Source organism: Tribolium castaneum, chromosome 5 (genome assembly GCF_031307605.1).
Source record: "Tribolium castaneum strain GA2 chromosome 5, icTriCast1.1, whole genome shotgun sequence".
NCBI classification, from domain to species: domain Eukaryota; kingdom Metazoa; phylum Arthropoda; class Insecta; order Coleoptera; family Tenebrionidae; genus Tribolium; species Tribolium castaneum.
In genome coordinates, this window is record NC_087398.1 from 8,845,931 (window position 1) to 8,870,988 (window position 25,058).

Here is a 25,058-nt window from a genome sequence, read left to right on the forward strand (position 1 = left end):
CGGGTTTAAGAAAATTTGTACCAAATCAATAATTTATTGATGCGCAACTAGGCTAGAACAAAAATGCATCAAAAATATTGAAATACGAGGAAATACAACTATGGCGCGTGTAACATCAAAAAGTGATTTCTACAGTAATGCACCAACTAAAAAGAGAGTAACAAGTCTAATATCAGACCAAAATGAGAATCGATGAACTTTACAAAGATGTCAGAATTGATAAAAATTGTACAATTATTTACAGGAAGGTAATTAAATTTTTATAAAACTTCAACAAATATCCGTTTTCGCTTTATGAAGTTTTTGAACAAGACATTCCGAAATCGTTCAGTGTTACTCTTATCCTTTTAAGTAAAGATTAAATACAGCTTTAACATCGAGGGCCAGTACACGCTTACTCTTGACTAGGGAGAATATGGCTGCAAGTTTACCACATGTGTGTTTCTCTAATTTCGCTAATGATGTGTGCAGCTTTTTGAAGTGCCTGAAACATAATTGTTACAGCAAACCAGTCTTACAAAGCTGGAGCAACTCACTTTTAACATATCTGCGGCTTCTTTGCGTCTCTGAGCAATGTGCTCAGACTCGTCCAACAACTGATCAGCATTGTCAGCTTTATACAAATGTGTCACTAACTCGGATTGCAAATTGTCTTTAACAAAATTCACTAAGAAATGCATTACCGCCTTCGGGACTGTATCCTGAATTGATTTACGAACGATGTAGAAATACGATTTAATCAAGCGTTCTGCAAAATATTAGATAGAATCCCTAACACTGAAAAAAAAACAAATAAATAAATACCAATAATTTCACAGTCGTGTTCCTCATTCTCAGAAAGCTTTCTGAACGAACTGCTGTTGATTGGAACTTGTGGTAACAAATTGACAGGTTTCACAGGACTAAGAACTGATTTTATCTCCTCATTTTTTACGCTTTCGGGCACACCGCTGATGTGATTCGTCAGAGCGGTATCCGTTCCGTTTTGGGAGGAGGTTAAATTAGACACCCAAGTTGTCGCATCTTCATTCAAGTGAGGGTTGCTCGAAGAACGCACCTGAAAGACATTTTCGCAAATAATCACACACCCTAGTTGTAAGCACAACAAAATCGGTGACTACGTTGTTAAATTCTACGCAAAAAAGTGCCTTACAACTTTCGTAATTTAAAAAAAAAAAAAAATATATTTCGCAAGTAGGAAACCAAGGACGACAGGATGGCGGTTTTAACTAAAATCTCTCTGATCCCTGTATATTTTAGGTCCCCAACAAAGTAATGTAACAGAAAAAACAATAATTAATACGTAAACAGATTACAATATTTTTTGTTGATCTATCGATATTTACACATTGGTGTGCTGCATAATTTTATTCAGTTTGTTACTTCTTGTTGTGAACGGACGCCGAATAACTTTATTAAAATTAAATAAAAATCAACATATTTCTAATTATGATTTTCAAAATATAAAACTATCTTTAATGCATATTGCGAATTTTCGGGTGCTTAAAACAGGCATTTATTAGTGCGCGGTTTTTAAACATTCGAGTAGTTAATGTGTGCCAAAGGAATGTATCTACGGGGAGAAATAAAGGAAATTTAAAAGCACACATACTGATTTTGTCAAAAGGTGAGTGTATTTTAATTATTTCCTTCTTATTCCAAAGTAATAAGATGTGTTAAGTAAGTAACAAACTAAACAACTGTTTACAAAATCGAAATTAGAAAAGTGTAGACATTAGTTTTAAATATTTTGACAAAAAAAATATTTAATTTTTTCTGTTGACCGCTAAATGAAGTGTATGTCTGTGATTTTTTCACGTACTGTGTAAAACTGGGAATACCCTACAGTGTGTATTCAAATTAAGACAGCACTAATGTTATTGACTTAAAAAAAGTTAGCAAAATATGTTAGTAATTGTTAGTTTTCTACATAAAGCAGTAATGTCACTGCAAAATATTTCAATTTTGTAACAAATAAGATAATTTTCTTTGTGTTTTATTCTTCTTTTTTACTTTAATATGGCTTTCCAAGATGTCCATTTTCCGGATAATCAATTACATACACGACAAATAATTTAAGGCTAAAGAAGAAATGTATCTTAAATACAAATCAGTATTTGCATTGAATTCTTAGTCTCTTTTTAAAAATTAGGACTCAAGTAATGCAAATTATTTACTAATTATTATTAATTCTTATATACCACATGTAAAAAGTATAATAAAGTCATAAGACACTAAACAAGATTTCTTTTCAGTTATTATATAAATGGAAACATCTAAATCATTGGAACTTATTAAAAAGTTCGTATCTTAAATCCATAATTTTTTAAATGTATAAAACTCGATCTCTAAAAAACATTTGTTTTAATTGAAACACGTTTTACAAAAATTTAATTGCATTGATAATTTTTTGAACGTTGTGAAATCGTGAATATTTATGACACATTCGAAAACTCTAATAATGTTATTTTTAGAATGGATTTACTTAATTCGCGAGATTATGATTTGCGATGAAAAACGTCACACACGTATTTGGTATTAGTTTTGCAACTAATAAAATATATACCTGAACAGCGTTCATGAAGTCATTATAACTAGACACGGGCAATATTCGAAAGAGATAATTAAAGAAATCGGCTTGGTCAGATGCTTCTACAGCACCACGTGCAATCTATAGAAAACAACTAAAATTGTGCAAAAATTTACAAAACATTAAAACATACCAACTCGGAAGTCTCCGCCACTGTATTATGGTGTTTGATTAGCATACTCTTTGGTCGATTTGGACGAGATCCGTCCCCGGATTTAATCATCGATGGCACCATTGCTATTTCTTTATAAAAATCGGGATGTTTGGTATTAATATACGCCAATTCGATTTGCACTAAATTTTCCACCATTTGGTTGGTCGTCGGAAGACGTCTCCGCAATAACTGTGTTACAACATCTACGATTTTTTCGTACAGTTTGGGAAACCGCAGCATTTCTTGCTGCACTTCGCTTCCACAATGCTAAAAACGGACACTGAAGCACAACTTTGGGGAAAACGTTATTAATTACTTGTATAATACGTTGCATTTCTTCGTGGATTAATTCAACGCAACGCAGTGATGGTTCTTCAAGACGTCGGATTTGCCTCTTGACTAGTAATTCGAAGGAAACTTCCGGGACGAAAAGGGCAGGTCGAGGCCCATTTGCATTCCGAATGGCGGTTAAAATATCCATTTTTGTCAAACCGGCCAAGGGGTGGATCGAGTCTAAAGTCCTCCCGAAAGTCTCGTGAAAAATGTAGCAAATTCTCGCCCCTCCACACAATTCAGTCGTTTCAATGTTTCGGGCAGTGCCTTCAATTGTGGAGCAGTAAGCTGAGGCGAATTTTGTGATAATCTGGAGCAAAGTTTTGCTCTTATCGGAAATATCTTCGCCGTATGAGTTAAGCAGTGATTGGAACTGGGACATCATTAAGTTCACGCGAGTCTGAAACGCTTGTTACTTTACCAAATCAAGCTAATTTGTACAAGACTTACCTTCAAGTCAGGTAAACAGTCTCTAATGTGGTGCATTAAAAGCCTATTTAAGGTTTTGGCAAGGTAGGGAGTACCGTTGCGAGTGGCTAAAGTGGGATATTTGCTTTGTAAAAATGTCGCTTCGTCTTTTAAGGCCTCTTTTATCGATTTGTTGTTCATAATATCTTGTTGTGAGCGATTTACGACACCGATTATGCCTAATTTTACTGGAATAACTCGGCCGCAAAGAATATCAATGGCGTCAGTACCTAGAATTTTTTTTCGTAATGTTATCATTAAGAAAAGCAAAATAAAAACCTGCGTCCATTAAGTCAAGTTTCGTAACGACAGCCAATGTTCTGCGACCATCAGGATCAACATCTTTCGCGATTGCTAAGCTTTCGGAAGTCGCCATGTCTGTGTTTGCCGTTACTACAGCTAATATTATTGAATTTGGATTAGCGATGTATTTTAGGACTAATTCGCGAATTTGTTGTTCAATGTCTGGAGGCTGGTCTCCGACTGGTACCTTGGTAATGCCCGGTAAATCCACTAAAGTTAAATTCACAACCTTTGTAGAGTAAATTTTCAAATTGATGGGTTCGGCACAAATGCCTTTGTTACTTCCAGCAATTTTGTTGGTCTCGTTCTCGATTTCCTGACGGATTTCTTCAAAGTCTTTGAAAATTTTGCTTTTGCAATGTAGAAAAACGCCCCACTCTTCCACATCCATTGTCCCTAAAAGTCATTGTGTTTTAAACACAATACAAACGGTATTTTTCGATATTGTGCTTTTTTTTCAAGTGAATTTTAGTAATAAAATAAAACGAAAAACAAAACATAACTCTTTACGCTCTATCAAAATTGTGATTAGAATTTATTGTGCTATAAAAAGCAAAAACACTACTGTTATGATTAATTAATAATTTAGTTTACAAAATAAAATATAAATATAATTAATTGTAACTAAAATGTAATTAAATTTACCGTTCTATCATAGTTAATAAACTGGAAATTTGGATCAACATATGCTAGTTTTAAGGTAAAAGGTTCTTAACATTAAAAAAATGTAAAAAGAAATTTTTCGTAAAATTTACATAGTTCGGAAATGACAAAAATCACAATTTTTTGATAGGAAATATTCTTTTGAAACAATTGTCATTCATGAAAAGAAAATATTTTCATTATTTTCAATTATATTTGTCAATCCGTATTGGTATTGTTGTGTATCACTATTATTATTACCATTAATTCATTAATTGATTGATTTATTGTTATCATACTCATAGTCTGAAGTGCACTTCTACTACTTAGATTAAAAAATTGATAATAAAATCACTCAGGAATAAAATAAAACAGAAACTTTTTTCTTTAAAAAAAAAGTCTAATTCCGTAACAGTTGTTTTTTGTTTCCATTTTAGAAATCTGTTGCCCGACTCACCTATTGTTCTGAAGACAAAATTTTATACAATAGCTTGTAACTATCATCCATAAATTAAAGAGAAATTGTTCAAGAGAATGTAGAGATTTTTGATAATTAGGACAGATTTCTAGAAACAATAATGTACTGGTAAATTAGATCAAAACTTTTAATTAAAAAAATAAGGAAAACAATAAATAATAATAGCAAAATGATTAATTTTTTTTTTTGAATTCTAATTTCAAAAGATTTCTTATCACTCGAGGATTTTTTCTCGAACAGTTATTTTTTGTATGTACTACATATGATCGAATAAAATCACTGCTTGAGTATACATTTTTTTAAACAAAATCTATTACAAACTTTGATGTGACTTGAAAAAAAATGGTTAAGTTTAACGTTTAATAAACCATTGTTTGTGGTAAATTTATTGTTTTTTTTTCGAACTTATGAGTCTCCGGTTTTTTACGTTTTAACGTAATATTATGTTTGTGTTTTTTCCTTCATAATCTCAATTGTGAATTGAAAGAAGTACTGATGGGCTTTTTCACTATTTGTTCCGACTTCAGCTGAATGTTGGAAAAATAATAAAAACTCAACCATCGCAGGCTAGTGTTATTGGTGGTATTAGATTGTTTTAGGTGACTTTCTATGTGCTCTGAAACTAATAACAATTGGCCACAAAAGTGTGACGTCATTTGATAGTCAATATTGCCAATTTAATTTTAAAATCACAGTAAAATAGTGTACTACTTTAAAAATATGCAATAAAATATCCGTATGTGGATTTTAATTTTAAGAATGTTATAATACAAGCATGAAATAAATAAGCATGAGCACAGTTAAAACGGGTCAACAAATAGTAGAAGTGGCCACGAAATCCATACTTGGATTCCTTTCATATTCAGTAGTGTGAATCATTAGATTACTTTTTATGATAACGTACCCAAGTAATTTACATTTTGACAAACAAATAGCTAAACAAAACTACATTTTTTCAAATTTTAACGTTTGGAATCAACGAATCACAGCAGTTTACTTACCATCGATTGCAGCTCTGTGCTCCCTATCATCCTTAGGACAATAAACTAATTGTAAAATAAGGGGTACTCTTGTAACAATCCCTGTTCCTCTTGGTAAAAACGACTTTCCAACTAAGCTTTCAATCACTGAACTCTTGCCCGAACTCTGCAAGATAGGTTATGTAAACCAATTCAGGAATGAAGCTTGATTAAAATTAACTTACTTGTGATCCCAAGACCACAATTTGGGGTAATTGAATGGCATCTGATCCGACGGTGTTAAAAACGTCTTGCAATTTATTGATAACAGGAATTAAAGCTTCCATTGTCTTTATAACCGGTCGATTTCCAAAAATATCGATTACTGCGAGCATTACGGTGACGATAGCACTTTGGAAAGAGCTAGCACCATGAAATTTCCAGCGGACCAGTCAAATCACGGATGTGCGTTTTCAGCACTTTGCGACGTTGCCACGTTTCTCACAAATTATAAGAAAATAAATTATTTACTCATTTTCTTTTAAAATTCAAGTGTATTGTTATTAAAAAAAATAAAGTAAATGCAATTTCAAACTTGTATCTTGTAAATAAGATAATTATTCGTTAATTTCTTCTTCAAAAACATTATTTGAAAAAAAAAGTTAATAGAACGACATACTAATTCAAACAGAGGGTTAGATGTCTTCCCAAACTTTTAGAGGGTTGAAATTTTCAAGAAAGGTAGAGTATTTAATGGGCTTTCATGTGGAATGGGTTAAATGCGTCGACAAAAAGAAATAGTACTAGAAAAAAATATTTAATATTATTAATAAAATGTTGACATATTTCAAACTAAGGGTTGGATGTCTTCCCAAACTTTTAGAGGGATGAAATTTTCAGGAAAGGTAGAGTATTTAATGGGCTTTCATGTGGAATGGGTTAAATGCGTCGACAAAAAAAATAGTACTAAAAAAAATATTTAATATTATTAATAAAAGGTTGACATATTTCAAACTAAGGGATGGATGTCTTCCCAAACTTTTAGAGGGATGAAATTTTCAGGAAAGGTAGAGTATTTAATGGGTTTTCATGTGGAATGGGTTAAATGCGTCGACAAAAAGAAATAGTACTAGAAAAAAATATTTAATATTATTAATAAAATGTTGACATATTTCAAACTAAGGGTTGGATGTCTTCCCAAACTTTTAGAGGGATGAAATTTTCAGGAAAGGTAGAGTATTTAATGGGCTTTCATGTGGAATGGGTTAAATGCGTCGACAAAAAAAATAGTACTAAAAAAAATATTTAATATTATTAATAAAAGGTTGACATATTTCAAACTAAGGGATGGATGTCTTCCCAAACTTTTAGAGGGATGAAATTTTCAGGAAAGGTAGAGTATTTAATGGGCTTTCATGTGGAATGGGTTAAATGCGTCGACAAAAAGAAATAGTACTAAAAAAAATATTTAATATTATTAATAAAAGGTTGACATATTTCAAACTAAGGGATGGATGTCTTCCCAAACTTTTAGAGGGATGAAATTTTCAGGAAAGGTAGAGTATTTAATGGGCTTTCATGTGGAATGGGTTAAATGCGTCGACAAAAAGAAATAGTACTAAAAAAATATTTAATATTATTAATAAAAGGTTGACATATTTCAAACTAAGGGATGGATGTCTTCCCAAACTTTTAGAGGGTTGAAATTTTCAGGAAAGGTAGAGTATTTAATGGGCTTTCATGTGGAATGGGTTAAATGCGTCGACAAAAAGAAATAGTACTAAAAAAAATATTTAATATTATTAATAAAATGTTGACATATTTCAAACTAAGGGTTGGATGTCTTCCCAAACTTTTAGAAGGTTGAAATTTTCAGGAAAGGTAGAGTATTTAATGGGCTTTCATGTGGAATGGGTTAAATGCGTCGACAAAAAGAAATAGTACTAGAAAAAAATATTTAATATTATTAATAAAATGTTGACATATTTCAAACTAAGGGTTGGATGTCTTCCCAAACTTTTACAGGGTTGAAATTTTCTCTTTCTTGGCAGCGATCTTGTGATAAGTATCTGGGTAATAATAATAAAATCACAATTCGTGCATTTTGATAAATTATAAATTTTTGAAGAACTGTTTTTCTCGTAGGTACCTTAAAACGAAAATTAGTTTATTAAAGTCGTGTTAATGAGCCCATCTTTACGAGATAAAAAGGTAAAAATGGTTTACCGATTATTTGGAAAACATTTATCTCGTAGATACCTTAAAACAAAAATTATTAGACAAATTGTTACACCTTTCTAGAGCTGCTGAATTCATCTTTGGAAAAGCTTAATATTTATTTCACAAAATAATGTGATAAATTTATGCAACAAAGCTATCTTTAATAGGTAATTTAAAAGTAATTTATACAGCGTGGTCCAGAACTCACTTCCCAGCGGAAATGTGCTGGTAGAAAAGCAATAGAGATGATAAAAATTCAAAAAAAGTAGGCCATTTATTTTTCATTTAAGTGATACAGAGGTTTCAAACTGACCAATCCCAGAAGCTCGCTTCCAGGTATAGGCAGGCATGTTACAAAGAACGAAAAATAATTCGAGTCCACACTTTTGTTATTCGTTCTACCTATTTTTGGAACAAGGCCTTCCGTGATTGATTACTTTCAAACGTTCTTTTCTGTCAAACGCAGAGAGTTAGTACTTTTTTGTAAAGGAACCTTAATTAGTTTTGTTCGAGTAATATTTACACAGTAAGAAAATACTAAAAATTAATTAATATTTAAGTAATATTAGTTACCTTATTTATGGAATGTCTTTAATAAATATTACTCGGTAAGCTCTCTCGCCGCGACAAGGCACTAATTCTGAGAGAGGAAACTTAAAATTAATTCTTATTTAAAAAAATATAAGCCATATCATGCAAGCACCGAACAAATAACTAAAAAATTGTGTAGTATTTCTAAAATTTCCAAAATTAAAATTACTAAAACAAATACATAATCTCCATTTTGCTCGTCCCCAGTTTTACTATCTGGAAATTTTAAAAATCTTGGATTTTATCTAATAAATAAGAACGAACGCCACTGTTACCTATGCAACATGCACTAATGCCCAAGCCTAGATAAACTAAAAATTACTGTGCTTCAACAATAAAAGCGGAGTAATACCGTATGATAGATTTAATTTCTAATAAACAGTGGCAATAGAAAACAAAAGTTTTAAAACTTTATAGCTTAGCTTCTAGCTAACACTTTTAACATTTGTTCTGTATGAAAATTATGAAATAATGAAGGCTTTACACTCAAATTTTGTAAGTAGTGTTCAGTTGTATCACAGATTCTTGTTATACACAAAAATCATGCTTTTGTGATGTAGTTCACCTCAAATTATGAACCTGCAACGTTGCCATTTTGGCAATAAGGTTTGTCCCCCCGTGTCCCACCGGTATAGGTAAACAAGTCAGTGTTTTCTCTACTACTTGTCACACAGTTTTAATAATTTTTTCAGTACGAACTATTTTCCTTTTGTCTGTTTTTTTCATTTTTGCCTCTCTGTGGTAAAAATAAATAAATAAATATGGGTATGGTGGTAATGTCATCACCCAAGTGTCAGAGTTTTCAGGTCGCATCGACAGCCTCTGACCAGACCTAACGGCCACTAATAGTGAACGGGACCGCGTCTTCTTCAAAAGACGAGTTAGTTGCGATGTTTTTGGCATGACATTATCCAGTCACCCTTCCAAGGAATGACCGGGGACAGTGTTGTTTAATTATGCAACTAACCCTTAGTGGCATTCAATGATAACTCCCTGTTGCAAAATTACGAAAATGCTAACATCGCATTTTACCGATTTTTTTTAATAAGGTTGATAAAATGTATTTTTTAGTTCTATATTTCTATAGTTTTGAAACAGAAAGTACATATTTCAAATCAGTGTAAAACAAGCTCAGCGCCACTTTTTGTGAATTAATGACAAATCTCATACAATTTATTAGACCAAAAATTGAAATTACACCCACGTTGTCATAATTTTTGTTTTCATAGCCACCACTTATTAAAAATTAGGTATAAGACAGGGTGATTCAAAAGTGCAGACACACTCTCGAATGGTGATAAACTGATAAAAGATGTTCAATTAAGCATAAAAATGAAGTCACTTTTTTTTCAAGCAACTTAATTTTTAATTAAAATTTTTTAATTTGTTTTCCTTAGCAACGGTATCGACTTTTGTTTCTTATGACGTTGAGTTTAATTTATTGTCGAATTTGCAAGTTTTTTAATTGTTTCGTACATCATAAGACATTAACTAGTGTTTTTTTTTCAACAGGTATCTGTTGCCAGAGGTGTCGTTTGTACTAACTAAAGTCAAAAAACATGATCTGAAACACCAAAAAATTAAAAGAAAAATTTAACTTTAAAGAACATTATCTTGTGAAAATAGGCTAATAGAATTTTTTGCCATAGGAACCTTCAATTCAGTTTGATGTCCTTTGACCTTTGACAGATGTCCTTTAACAGATTGTACGACACTTTTGAATCACCCGTATTGAATCATATGGTACAAAGAATAAAGAATAAAGAAATAAACTACAGGTTCTGATAATTTTGACAGGCAAAACATGTAAAATTTTCAGAAATATTAGAAGGAGCTAATCTTGGAGGTAGACAGTTTAGCATGATCCAGCGCTTACAGGAGTCGCACTCTACCCAATCTGTTGTCACATTTAAATTTAATTGCCCACAAATCAAACATCTATTTTCCATATCATCTGACATTTCTAATAACAAATTTCTTAAAATGATTCGAAATTCTTCTGGTTCATAACACGAATACAAATCTGGATTTTCCTCTTTTATAAATTTTTCTGCAAATAATAAAACATAAACACCGCAGTCGTAAGCATTTTTTTGAACAGGATGTTTAAAAATATTACATCTCCAATGCGTAAAAGAAAATCGCCTTGGTGCTCTAATTCCTAATAAAAATTTTTTTAAGTATGTTTCAGTTTGATTAAGGTTGCTTATTTTGAGTGGGTTAATGAAACTAAATGTTTTTTTATTAAAGTCTATTATCACAAAGCACCAATGGTTTTGATTTATTAACAAAGGCAACAACCAAATTCCTTCTAGTGTGTGAGTAAGTTTTGGACAAGTGTTTTCAAAAATTGATAATGTTTCATGCGTTGTGATGATACGAACAGTGTCTTTATGTTGATTTTTTGTATATAAAACATGAAGACTTATGTCCATAAGAAAATTTGATAGCCACATTTTTCTAAAATTTTTAAAATTTCCCAAAGTCTCGAAATCTTCAAGGTAAAGTTCTTTCATTGGATGAGCATTAGAATAATATCCTACAACGTAATTGACGCCTGAGTTTCCCAATGTATAATACCTGTCATCTCGAATTAAATTGTTATTATAAAAATCTACGTTTTTAATTTCTTTTACTTTGGAATTGAATTTTGAACGGGAAGGATGAATTTCGTTAATTGGTTTTTCAAAATATGACTTTTTCTTTTCGGATTTAATTTTTTTGTTCCAGTTTTCTTCTGATTCTAATCCTAAATCAATATTTTTTGTTTGTATCCGCTTTTTCTTTATGATAGCACATTGATTTTTATCTATATTAAGTGCACATTCTTTTGATTTACTCAAGACAACTTCTCGAACTACTCGAATAAATCTAGTACTTCGAAGTCTTAGTCCAGTTGGCTTCAAAATATTATTTTTCACCTGACAAAACCAATTTTCCACAGGCGCATTGCTAAATCTTCCAATACTATCACGATCACGTAAATTTGGATAAATATTTGACCAAAGAGGTAAAATTGGTAAATATTTTTTTAAAATGAGATCTAAAATCAGAGGATTGTAGAATATATTGATATTATCTGAATCTATTGCACTATTAATCATTTTCTTATCTTGTTCACATATTTTGAAAAAATGTCTATAAAACTTGCTTTTTTGATAAAGTGTATGGGGAATTTCGGTGTCCTCAGTTTCGGTTTCAGTTTCCTCATCTATGTCTTCTAGATCTTTACTATTATTTAATGTATCAAACATTTTGCTTATTACATTGCTTAATTTCCCATCGAGATCTAAAAATTCTTTTGAAGTAATTAAAACCATCTTTTTGAACCACTTCTCCACTTCAGGTAAAGATGTTTTCATAAAAACAGCTGCTATAGAATGTTTGAAAAATTTTTTTTGAGTTTTATTGCTACCGCAAATCTTGTTAATGTCATTTGTTATTAATTTCATAAAATGAGCGCAACATAATTTTAAAGTGATTTTTGGTCGAACAGTCGTTTCTGATGTTATATAATCGTATACAATATTTAAGTATACACTAATATCATCCATTTTATTCCACTGTGTGGTGATGGCGTTAATAAAAGCGAAACTAAAATCGGTAACCACATAAGAAAAAATGGGCCATTTTAGCTGTTTACTTTTAACAATAAATGATTCAAAAGCCTGTAACCATGAACCAATAGAATAACCATCATGTTCGGAAGTTATCATTTCGAAAACAGGACAAACAAGTTCTTTATCTTTGATGTGTACCACTCCAGCGTAATAATAAACACGTTTTTTCGTCTCAGGGGGAGAATGGACGACACTTCCGGTTGCATCTAAATGTAAAACTATAAACCCATTATTTGTTTGAGACAGTGCATGTTTAATAACTTCTAACTGTTCAATACTAAATAAATACACTGTTAGGGGCTCAAAAACGCGATAAATATACTGGCGGTTTTCTCTCGACATTTTTATAAGATCGAAAAATTCGTCTGTATCTCTATCTAATTTAGAAAGAGTCTGTGACTTGATTTTTTTGTACACATGTTTGGATTTTATATTATCATAATTTCCTGCGCGAATTTGATCCGAGGGAACAAAATTTGTATCCCGAACTCGTGTCATGAATGGAGTCGATGTCTGCAATTTATTTCCTAATAGCTGTCTTTCAAAATTTCTCACAAAAGTTGTCCTTTTTTGGTTATCGTGCCGATAATTTAGTGTATTACTAAAAACGGTTCCAATAATATCATGTTTTTCTGGCGACAATTTAATGATAAACACTTTACAATTTTCATGTGCACAATATGCATAAATTGTAAATTTTTTTCCTTTCTTGTCTGATTGGTGTTTTTTAAAATTAAGAGGACAAATATTATTAACTGTTGCAAATTTCTTCCTCACAGTAATTTGATAGTTAATTAAAGAATTATTAAATTTAATGTCATTAAATTGTTCATAACTTAGTGAAAAAGTGCCTTCTTTAATATTACAATTTTTAAAAGACATTGGTTTTAAACGTTTTATTGATATATCATTTTGTGAATTTTCTGGCAAAAGAGTAAATTTTGATTTATTAGGTTGGTTATATAAATTTTTTATTGAATTTGGAACGTCATTCACTGAAAAATCGGTAATATGGAAATCATTGTAATTATCGAAAGAAGAAAACTGATTGGTGGATTCTGGTGAGTTAATTGAAAAATCATTTTTTTCAGTAGTGTAATGATTATCAAAAAAAACGGGACTATTAGAAATGATTTTGGATTCGACGATTTTTTTATGGAAAAACTGTTTTATGTTTCCTTCGTTCCGCGACAAAATTTTCTTAATACGATTTTTACAATCGTTTAACCTTCGTTTGCTAGGTTTAGAAAGGCGGAACATGTAAATAGAAGATTCATGAATAATCCGATCACTTAAAGGTAGATTTGCGATGTATGTAAGTGATGTATTAGGAGCCAAACTTTTGATAAAATCGGCTAATTCCTTGAAATCAAAATTCTTGGGCATTTTTTAAAGTAGACAACAAAAATAATAATAAAAAACTAAAAACTAAAAATTCTAAAACTAAAAAAACCCAAAAATTCAAAAACTAAAAAATCTAAAAATTCTAAAACTAACGACTATAAATGCTGAAAACAAAACCAATAAACTAAAAACAAAAGAAAAGATTCCGAAAAGCAAAAAGGTTCTTACAAAATTAATTCGCGCAAAAGCTCAGCAAAATACACCTGCTATCACCAAAGCCATGCAATAACTGCAAATTCAGATGAATCGAGAATCGGTATAACTCGTTATAGCAGACAGAGATAAGGTAGCAGACGATTACTCTAAATTCTAAGAAAATACCGCGTAGCCGGGAAGCCGGGATGATTCTAAGTAGACCAATAAAATGTTTTCCAAATAATCGGTATACCCTTTTTACCTTTTTATCTCGTAAAAATCGGCTCATTAACACGACTTCAATAAACTAATTTTCGTTTTAAGGTACCTACGAGAAAAGCAGTTCTTCAAAAATTTATAATTTATCAAAATGCACGAATTGTGATTTTATTATTATTACCCAGATACTTATCACAAGGTCGCTGCCAAGAAAGAGATAAGCATTATAATTATTATAAAAAATAATAATTACAAATACAGAATTTCGGACGAATTGTAATTTGATTGACATAAAAGTGCAAAACTGGCTTCAACTGGCTTTTTTATGTCTTACAAAATTAACTTTCCATTTTTGTCGACGCATTTAACCCATTCCACATGAAAGCCCATTAAATACTCTACCTTTCCTGAAAATTTCATCCCTCTAAAAGTTTGGGAAGACATCCAACCCTTAGTTTGAAATATGTCAACATTTTATTAATAATATTAAATATTTTTTTAGTACTATTTCTTTTTGTCGACGCATTTAACCCATTCCACATGAAAGCCCATTAAATACTCTACCTTTCCTTAAAATTTCATCCCTCTAAAAGTTTGGGAAGACATCCAACCCTTAGTTTGAAATATGTCAACATTTTATTAATAATATTAAATATTTTTTTCTAGTACTATTTCTTTTTGTCGACGCATTTAACCCATTCCACATGAAAGCCCATTAAATACTCTACCTTTCCTGAAAATTTCATCCCTCTAAAAGTTTGGGAAGACATCCAACCCTTAGTTTGAAATATGTCAACATTTTATTAATAATATTAAATATTTTTTTCTAGTACTATTTCTTTTTGTCGACGCATTTAACCCATTCCACATGAAAGCCCATTAAATACTCTACCTTTCCTGAAAATTTCAACCCTCTAAAAGTTTAAGAAGACATCTAACCCTTAGTTTGAAATATGTCAACATTTTATTAATAATATTAAATATTTTTTTTAGTACTATTTCTTTTTGTCGACGCATTTAACCCATTCCACATGAAAGCCCATTAAATACTCTACCTTTCCTGAAAATTTCAACCCTCTAAAAGTTTGGGAAGACATCCAACCCTTAGTTTGAAATATGTCAACATTTTATTAATAATATTAAATATTTTTTTCTAGTACTATTTCTTTTTGTCGACGCATTTAACCCATTCCACATGAAAGCCCATTAAATACCTACCTTTCTTGAAAATTTCAATCCTCTAAAAGTTTGGGAAGACATCTAACCCTCTGTTTGAATTAGTATGTCGTTCTATTAACTTTTTTTTTCAAATAATGTTTTTGAAGAAGAAATTAACGAATAATTATCTTATTTAGGTGGAATCTGCCCCCTAAATAATTGGGTAGCATGCCCTCCTCGTTTTTGTTTTGCCTTTATTAGGCGGTTTCACCTTTTTGTGTCAACTAGTAAACTATCTACATCCCCCATTGCTTTCAAAGATACAACAAGTTTGAAATTGCATTTACTTTATTTTTTTTAATAACAATACACTTGAATTTTAAAAGAAAATGAGTAAATAATTTATTTTCTTATAATTTGTGAGAAACGTAGCAACGTCGCAAAGTGCTGAAAACGCACATCCGTGATTTGACTGGTCCGCTGGAAATTTCATGGTGCTAGCTCTTTCCAAAGTGCTATCGTCACCGTAATACTGCGAGCTAGTTTTTAAACTATCAATCTTAAACAGACTGGTAGCTATACCAGCATCGTTTAAAATCACACAACACTCAATATAAAACTGGGCGTTAATTTTAATAAACGAATTGCTCTGAACGTTAAATCCACAACTGAAAAGCGGACAATCAGATTTTTTGTGTCAGTTTAGTTTTGGTGACATTGTTGGTTGTTTTACTGGTATTCTGTTGGTATCCTCACACTTATTTCAAATTAAATTTTAGCGGCACAGTGTGGCGTTATATTCAAATACTTACGTGTTATCGAAATATTTAAGAGAATTGAACCAAGTTTAAAACAAAAAATGTTGCAAAAAAACTACTTTCAAAATAGTCATGTATTTTATTACTCAATCAATGTTAACACTCCGCAAATTGTATGGGGAGAAACTTTAAAAAATGTTAAAAAAGTAATCCAGTTTTGAGAAAAAAGTCGCTTGCAAAAAATTATCAAACGATTTAATTATTGTAATTATCCTTAATGGAATCTTAATGGAATTCGTTAAACTGGTAAAAACTGCGTTCTTCTTATCTCAAATATATTGTTTATTGACGAGGTATCAGCTGCTAAACTTGTGAAAGAATAAAATGTCTGCCAATTTTCTAAAGAATTTTAAATTATCAAAAACAACAAAAAATATTGTGAGGTATGGTTCAAAAAGTGCCACAAATGTGGCTTATAAAACTAAGGTTGCTGAACAAATAAATCAAATCAAAAACCAAGCTCTTTTAGGAGGTGGGCTAAATAAAATCGATGAACAACATAAGAAGGTCAGTGCTTTTATATTGTAATAACAGGTCCATAATTTCTTGTTTTAAAGAATCTCCTAATATTTATTTGCATGCGATTACTGTTCAATTTCCGTTGAGTTGCGTACTTACCTCGGCATTAGAGCAAAAAATTAAAAAAATTACAATGGCTTGAGAGCAGTGTCCACGTAACAATTTAATCATTTTATAGGGAAAACTAACAGCACGCGAGCGTATTCACTTATTTCTTGACGACAACAGTTTTGTGGAATACGATATGTTTGTAGAACACACTTGCACAAATTTTGGAATGGACAAACAAAAAGTAACACAGGAAAAACTGCAACAGCTTTTCATTTATTAACATAGTTTCCAGGCGATTCTGTAGTTACAGGTCATGGCTTGGTTAATGGACGCCCAGTATACATATTTAGTCAAAACTTTACCGTGTTTGGTGGAAGTCTTTCGAGTGTCCATGCGAGGAAAATTTGTAAAATGATGGACAAAGCAATAGTAAACGGTGCCCCAATTATTGGACTGAATGACTGCGGAGGCGCGCGTATACAAGAAGGCGTAGAATCGTTATCTGGATATGCTGATATATTCCAGAGAAATGTTTTGGCCTCCGGAGTTGTTCCCCAGGTTAATTAATTACGTTGTATTTAAGATAATTATTTTTTTGTCAGATATCACTAATTATGGGTCCATGTGCTGGAGGCGCTGTTTATTCACCGGCGCTCACAGATTTTGTGTTTATGGTAGAAGACACTTCGTTTCTGTTTGTTACAGGCCCTGATGTGATCAAAGTAAATTGTTTAAACAAAGTATTTTTTATACGCTTTGATATCATTTCTAGTCAGTGAATAACGAAGAAGTCACTAGAGAGGAATTAGGTGGTGCCCGAACACATACAACAATATCGGGAAATGCACATAAGTCATTTAAAAATGATATTGACGCTCTCTTGCAATTAAGACATTTTTTAACTTATCTACCTCAGTCACGTAATCACCCGGCACCTATTAGGATTTGCGACGATCGAAGGTTAATACAATTATTTAATCACTTAATCATATTACGTGATAAATGTTGCAATAAGATTATCTTGATGTAAACCGGAAATAAATTACGAAAAATTAGCGTTCTAGATAAAAATGTTTACAAAAAAATGTCGATACCTTAGTAAGGCCGTAGTATTTTACTTTAAATTATTTTAAATTCTAGTGACTTAGATGTCCTGGCTCTGGACTCAATAATTCCGCTAGAACCTAGCGCTCCCTATGACATGCTGGACATAATCCACTGCATAGTGGACGAAAGAGAATTTTTTGAGATAATGCCAAATTATGCTAAAAATATTGTGGTTGGATTTGCACGAATGAATGGCAGATCTGTCGGCTTCGTTGGAAATCAACCAAAAGTCGCCGCTGGTAAATTGGTAGTTCATAAAATGTGGTTTTTACCATAAAAGTAACACTTTATGAACTAATTTTAATTAGTACTTAATACAGTACAAATGAAGTAAATAACTTCAGGTTGTTTGGACATTAACGCGTCCGTAAAAGCGGCGCGATTTGTGCGTTTCTGTGATGCGTTCAATTTGCCGATTATTACTTTAGTTGACGTCCCAGGCTTTCTGCCAGGAATTTCTCAGGAGCATGCGGGAATTATCAGACACGGAGCGAAGTTATTGTACGCTTATGCTGAAGCTACAGTTCCCAAACTCACCGTGATTGTCAGAAAAGTTTGTAACAAATGTTTAGTTAACAGTTGACAAGAAATATGTGTTAGGCTTATGGTGGAGCTTATGATGTAATGTCATCCAAACATTTGAGAGGAGACGTTAATTATGCTTGGCCATCAGCTGAAATTGCCGTGATGGGAGCTAAGGGCGCTGTATCAATTTTGCACCGAAATGAAAGCGATGTTACAGAATATGTTAATGAATATACAGAAATGTTCAACAGCCCTATACCTGCTGCCCAAAAAGGTACGTTTACAGCTGTAAAAAACGAACATTTTTTTATTAACAGACCGCTCAATTAATTAATGTTTTCAGGCTTTATCGATGACATTATTGAGCCACGTACAACTAGATGGCGACTTTGCAGAGACTTGGAAGTCCAAGCAACAAAAAAACTAGTGAACCCTCCAAAAAAGCACGGCAATATGCCTTTATAACTAGTCTATTATAATTTTATATTTTCTAGTTTAATTTTAACAACAGATGCTCATCTTTGTAACTTGTACAAAATTATTTTAACGTTCTAAAACAATAAAAATAAACTCATCTTTATGGAAGTCTTACACCCCAAACATTTGAACGTAATTAAATTATGAAAAAAAAAAAAAATTAAAGTCAAGGAGGGGTAGGTAGATTCTCAAATTAGTTATAAAATGAATTGCTGTTTATTTCATATTTAAATTGCTTAATTATTTTATACTTTGTATCATTTGACACCCAACGAAGCAAGATATTCTTTTGCCTTACTTTTGATGTCTTCTACCGATTCGGGACTCCCATACTGTTCTTCAAAACTAATGAACTTTTGGAACAGCACTTTCATAGTCTTCATGGCAAACTTTTGACTAATGGCTCTTTCAAGAGTTTTCCTAAAAAAATAAATACGAAAAAATCCTACAGATACGTTACATTGGAGATTTCTAATTTACCTTGCGGCCTCAAAGTTCTTTTTTCGTACCAACTGGTCAACGTAAATAATCCAAATATTGACCTTACTTGGGTAAGTATCCAAAATTGTTTCGAAATTAGCAACCGCTTGATCTAACTCACCCAACTGAAATTCCATTATTCCGAATTTCACAATGAGATCAAATTCTGAAAATAAGGTACAGTAACATTACTTTAACACAGCGTAACGAACTTACGTCGTTTTTTGTCCAGAATTGACTTCAATGCCGATTCTTTCACATTTCGGGCCTCTTTGAATTGCCCCAAAGAATAATAAATTCGGCTTATTTCCAACCACATTTTAGTGTTTTGTTTTTCCTTGGCCCTAACTTTCTTAATTTTTTCCTCCATTTCTTGCAACTTCCCAGATGTTGCAAGCATTTGTATAACGTTCAAATATATTTCCAACGAGTCGTTACATCTAACTGCCTCTTCGAAAGTTTTATCAAACGATTCCTAACACAAGAAACAGCTTAAAATCGTGTCATGTGTTTGATTTACTCACCTTGGTTCCGTACATGTTTTCTAGATTAAGTAAAGCGATCCAAACATTATACTTCTCTTTAACTAGCGTCATATTTATTGTATCCAGAGCGCGTTTTCCTACAGCTCTAGCCTTGTCCAATTCAGTTGTCTAAAAATTAAAATTTGGTCTATTGTAAAGTATGTAGAGTATCTAAAAAAATTACCGCGATATGCATAGACATGTACTGCAACCATAATTTCGACGAATTAGGATTGGCTAGTAACAGTCGATCAAACTGTTCTGCGCTCTGTGGTGGAATCGTTGAATCAGCTAATTCATTTTCTATTTTGGAAATCCTTTCTTCTTCTTTCTTTGCTATTTCTGCTCTTTCTGCTGGCGTAAGTTTTTTCTTCTTCTTACTTTGGTCAATCTCCTGTAACAATGTATTGTTAAGAGTATTTCACTCTCTTTGTTTTTACAAACCTCTTCTTCTTCTTCAGAAGATTCTTCTTTCAAATTATTATCTTCAGTCGAATAAAATGACTGCGCGCCGGATAAAACAGATTCCTTTGGTGTTTCTGCATTGCTTGACTGATCAAGAGTTGTAATTTTTGGTTCTGAAAATTGATATGTTTCTAAATATTTACCCCAACAATAAACTGGTAACGTACTAGCACTATCCTCGTCCTCGCTATCGGAGATATTTTCTTTAGATTCTTCATTTTGCTTATCCACAATTTCTTCATCATTCAGAGCTTCTTCTTCTTCTTCACTTACAATTTCCTCATCATTCAGAGCTTCTTCCTCACTCACAATTTCCTCATCACTAAGAGCTTCTTCCTCACTCACAATTTCTTCATCACTCAGAGCTTCTTCGTCACTCACAATTTCTTCATCGCTCAGAGCTTCTTCTTCAATCACAATTTCTTCATCACTGTCCTCTTCCACATCATTTTCCTCTTCCTGGATGCATTTCTCTTTTTCAACAGTCTTTTCAACTTTCTTCCCTTTTTGCAGTTTTTTTGCTTGTAGTTTAGTTTCTTTTTTTAAAGACAATACGAATCTTTTCAACAGCCCTACGATTTTATTTCCCGCATTTCTGAAATTCACAAAAGAAGCGTGATCTACGCATAAATGCAACGTGATACAAACCTATCGACAACAACTTTTATTTGTTTTCCACAAACAGCATTTTCAAAGAGGGGTAAATATACCAACTGCTTGTTGAATTGAGTATGTTTCAAAACCCCCAATACGTAAAACTTTGTAATTAACAATACTTTTGCCACAGAAGACGAGCCAAAAGGTTTCGCAATCACACCATCTTGTACCTTGTTGATTTTTTCTTTAAGAGCGTTGTTCGAACAAATATAGACGTAGTTTTCGTCAAAATTGTAATCCAAAACAACGCCCTCCACAACCGAACCAATTTTCGCATTTGCTAAAATTTACAACTGTTTTCACCACAAAAAATATTAATTACGTGCTTACATGTGCTTAAATAAGTGGAAACTCTACCCTCAACACCGTTTGGTAAAATTGCGATTTCATTTCCGTCTTCATCCACATTTTTTACCTTACATTTCACTCGTTGACCGATTTTATACTCAGTAAGTTTATCGTTTTGTTGGCTGCGAAGCTCTAAAATGTAACTTAAATCTTCAAGTGTTGCGCTCAGTGTATTTAAAGAATCCTGTAATATCGCTAACGTGAAACAACAAAAATGTAAGCGGTATTAGAACTACTCACAATTAGGCTTGGATTTACCATATTTTGACAATCAATGGACAACTCAATTTTTTTGATACCAGCTTCTAGGTTTACAATTTTTGCAATAATAGACTGTTGTTTTTCAAATTCGGGTAACGTTCCTTGCTTGTAATTTATGTTCTAAAATTTTTTTTATAAAAACTTTTTACAAGGTTTTGTAAGGCTTACATCATTTGCTACGAATATGTTTTCGTGATAATCTTGTATAGGGCTGGAGACATAAATTCCGCCGTCTCCAACTCCTTCAAATGAGCATCTTAAAAACGCCCCCTTTCTCAAGTGGCGATATTTCGGAATTTTGTTTGCATGTTTGTTGGATGTTTGATTTTTTAATTCGATAAATTCTCTTCTACTCATTACAGGTGCAACACCAGAATTTTTAATGCATATGATATTTTCTATCTCTTGTCCTACTTGATAAGATCCTGCCAAAAAAATTTAATCTTGTTTTCTCACACTCTCATTTACACTTACTTAATAAAACAGGACACAAACTTAAATTCGTACTCAAATGTGCCAACGGAATAGTGGCTTTAACTTCATAATTTGAAAGTTTCACATCAAGTCCATCGGAATGAATCTTTGTAACTGAACCATTGTCAGTTTGTCCAATTTTTATCTTGTGTTTATTTTGTCCTTTTGGCGCATTCAACGACAAGTGTAGCTTATCATTTTTGATCCCCAAAACCCACACAGTCACCTATAATACGAATTTGTAATGTCAATAGAAACTTCCCCATAAAAACCTACCACTTGTCCTATAAAAAAATATTCACGTGGATCCAAATAATGCCCAGAACTGGCATGGTTCAAGACTCTATTGCTGATCCAACCTTTAATATCTCCATAAAACGCAACCAGCGCCCCTGCTACTTTCACTTGAACGACGAAACCAACATATTGAGAGCAAGGGATAAGCTGTTCAAGTGTCGCTAAACACTTGTCAGACTCCACTAAACCTTGCTTTAGTGTGAGAATTACATTCCCGTCCGTGATATTTAAAACTCTAAATCAATTTCCGATTATCGTACACTTACAACAATATTTAATTTACCTCGCATTTACAGTCATCCCAACCGTAAATTTCGCTTTAATATTTTGGGTGAACTTAGCATTTGACAGCTGCAAATTTGGCACAAACCCTTGCACATGCCCCACTTTGGTAATCAAGCCATTTGTAACCACTTTAGTCACTTGTGCCGTCACTGCTTGTCCTATTTTTAAGTCACTGACAGTGAATATTTTTTCCTTAATTACTTGCTTTTCAAATGTGCAAATATACAACTGCTGCATGTGATTGTAGTCCAAGACACGACATTGGTGCCGACTACCATTCGGATATTTTTTTCGTATGGCGCTGACAATGTCTACATCTGCCCCTTTGGGCAAGGTTTTCAAAAGACGCTTGTTCGAAATAAAACCCGTTTCAGTTTGGTTCAATTGCAAATATAAGCCTTTGGGCACGTTGTACAAAATTTGGGCCGAACAAACTTGACCGATGGTCAATTCTGGCTCAGGTAATTTCTCAAGACCACGCAATGAAAGGTATGTTACTTTAGTAACAGGTTCCACGAACAAGACATACGCTGGTATAGATTTTCCTTCCTTGATTCTTTCCTTTTTAATCCGTGAAAATGTGAAAGTTTCATCCACATAAGCGTAGCAGTTTTCTGCCAATTGCCCCTTAATTCCATGAGGCAATATCTACGATTTTGACCAAGTTAGCAACGTTCAATAGAAAATTCTTTATTTATTATATAAAAGTTGTGTAACTGCTACTAACGCAAATTACCTCTTCAACAAAAAAATCCACTTTCATCCCTGGAATTAGATCGCTAATGCTTAGATCATCCTGCATTAGAGCTCTATGAACATGATCGTGTTTTGCGCTGACTGACAAAGTTGTTGCACTGTTGGAACTCACTACTTTGTGTATTACACAGAATAAAGGCTCTCCCAGTACTAAAACATAGTTTTTTTAACAAGTGGATAAATATTTAAAATAAGTTGCATTATTTTACCGTAATTTTTCGACTCATCAGTATTTTTGAAAGGTAAAAAGACTCTGCAATTGTTCACACCTATTGTTAATTCGTAGCCATGATCAAGTTTAGACACTACGTTAGCCCATATTAGTGCGCCTTTTTTAAATGAAGAATGTATTCGGCCAGCATTTACGTCTCTTGGATTTATGCTTGCTTGAATTTTGTGGCCCTTTTCTTCTTTATTAACAGATAATATTTTTGTTGGTATTAATTGTCCCACAGAAAGCATATCTCTGACAGAGTTTATACATGACTATAAACAAAAATTTAGTTTGAAGTGAACACAAATCAAAAACATGTACTTACTAAATCATTATTTGCTTTCAGTTCTTTTGTTATTGAGGCGGTAAATACATCTGAAATGTTGTTGATAGCCACAGCCCCGTAAGTAAGGCCAGGAAATTCCACTTGCACAGACAAATTCGAAAAGCGTCTTATGCAAGCTAGAACTACCATTCCGTCTTGTACCCTCTAAAAGTGTTATTACGTTATTAGACATCATTGTTATAACAAGTGGCTACAATCTTACATCGTATGTTAAAGTCCCTTGTAATTTTATCGAACCTTGCCACAAGTCTTCAGTAATTTTTTCTTTTCTTGGTACAACCTCTTTCCGGGCCTTTTTTGCTTTTGGTGGTTTTGCAATTTTGAACAACTAGTTTTTAATTAATAATAACAATTAAAAACGTTTTAAACAACTTACACTTTCCTCATGTTTTCGTTTCGTCTGTTCACCATTGCCTTGAATTTTTTTCCCTCCTCGGGGAAAATTTTCTGTCTCCATATTACTCAAAATATTTTAAATTCACTCTTTTTTTAAAAAACGGTGTTTAATTCACTTTTTAATCCAAAATAAGCACATGGCAGTTGACAAGTCGGAAAGATGCACCCGAATTCCGGTGAATCCGAATCGGATTTGTTGCCAAGTCTGGTTGGTTTGAATCATAACTTTTAGCCAATCAGCAGACGACGCGCGAATGCGTCACGGAGATTACACTTTTGAATTTCATAGGTATTTATATGCATGTTTGTGTGAATTGGAGAAGATTATAATATACAGGGCTATTCCAAAGATATGGTGCCACACTTTAGGGGGTTCTTGCGAGAGAAAACGTTTGCATACTAACCCTTATTCGAAAATAAGTGTTTCACTCCTGAATCCAGTTTAGTTCAAATATGTATAGCTATTTTGTTCATATTAAAAGACTTCGATATTTATTAGCCAAAATATAGCTTATAGAGAGTTTTTGAGTTTGAGTTTTCAAAAAAAAAAAATTTTATTGGCTTGGTCTTGCCACGTAGTTGTAGTGAGAGTGAGATTAGGTCCTAGTGTTATTTAGCCCTCTAGCCGATTTCTCCTTGGTACTCCGGAAGTAATGATATGGCTTGGCTCAGCATCTCTTGGCTCTCCAAGAGCTGCTGGAGATTGAGTATTGAAGCGCTTCAGATTACACTTTTGGCTCTCCAAACTCTCCAGCCGAGTAGTACTCGAAATTTGAGAGTGTAT

General features: G+C 32.6%; 3 protein-coding genes across 4 annotated transcripts; 1 reads left to right on the forward strand and 2 right to left on the reverse strand.

The window, feature by feature from the left end:
* Window positions 1-14: 14 nt before the first annotated feature.
* Drp1 (Dynamin related protein 1) lies at window positions 15-16,002 on the reverse strand. 2 transcript variants are annotated; one of them, XM_008195083.3, is made up of 11 exons: window positions 15,805-16,002; window positions 6,173-6,310; window positions 5,970-6,114; window positions 3,825-4,244; window positions 3,528-3,775; window positions 3,061-3,477; window positions 2,724-3,011; window positions 2,567-2,671; window positions 805-1,057; window positions 537-748; window positions 15-484 (listed from the first exon to the last, which is right to left on the reverse strand). In XM_008195083.3, exons 2-11 carry the CDS (start codon window positions 6,272-6,274, stop codon window positions 428-430), a joined length of 2,247 nt encoding a protein of 748 aa, XP_008193305.1. In that variant the 5' UTR covers window positions 6,275-6,310; window positions 15,805-16,002; the 3' UTR covers window positions 15-427. The 2 variants fall into 2 exon arrangements, with proteins under 2 accessions (XP_008193305.1, XP_001815130.1); XM_001815078.4 differs by lacking the exons at window positions 2,567-2,671; window positions 15,805-16,002 and having other exon boundaries at window positions 6,173-6,315.
* A 352-nt stretch (window positions 16,003-16,354) lies between these two features.
* Window positions 16,355-18,874, forward strand: LOC661503 (propionyl-CoA carboxylase beta chain, mitochondrial). The gene is made up of 9 exons (XM_967658.4): window positions 16,355-16,599; window positions 16,790-16,903; window positions 16,948-17,220; window positions 17,265-17,384; window positions 17,435-17,622; window positions 17,803-18,008; window positions 18,114-18,322; window positions 18,370-18,568; window positions 18,638-18,874. Exons 1-9 carry the CDS (start codon window positions 16,417-16,419, stop codon window positions 18,757-18,759), a joined length of 1,614 nt encoding a protein of 537 aa, XP_972751.1. The 5' UTR covers window positions 16,355-16,416; the 3' UTR covers window positions 18,760-18,874.
* A 90-nt stretch (window positions 18,875-18,964) lies between these two features.
* Rrp5 (Ribosomal RNA Processing 5) lies at window positions 18,965-24,444 on the reverse strand. Its single transcript, XM_008195082.3, has 19 exons — window positions 24,255-24,444; window positions 24,081-24,206; window positions 23,858-24,022; window positions 23,528-23,804; window positions 23,299-23,468; window positions 22,561-23,210; window positions 22,257-22,512; window positions 21,981-22,206; window positions 21,675-21,931; window positions 21,486-21,626; window positions 21,228-21,429; window positions 20,889-21,177; window positions 20,408-20,835; window positions 20,220-20,353; window positions 19,960-20,169; window positions 19,776-19,904; window positions 19,468-19,726; window positions 19,252-19,417; window positions 18,965-19,191 (listed from the first exon to the last, which is right to left on the reverse strand). Exons 1-19 carry the CDS (start codon window positions 24,333-24,335, stop codon window positions 19,029-19,031), a joined length of 4,329 nt encoding a protein of 1,442 aa, XP_008193304.1. The 5' UTR covers window positions 24,336-24,444; the 3' UTR covers window positions 18,965-19,028.
* Between the last annotated feature and the right edge of the window lie 614 nt (window positions 24,445-25,058).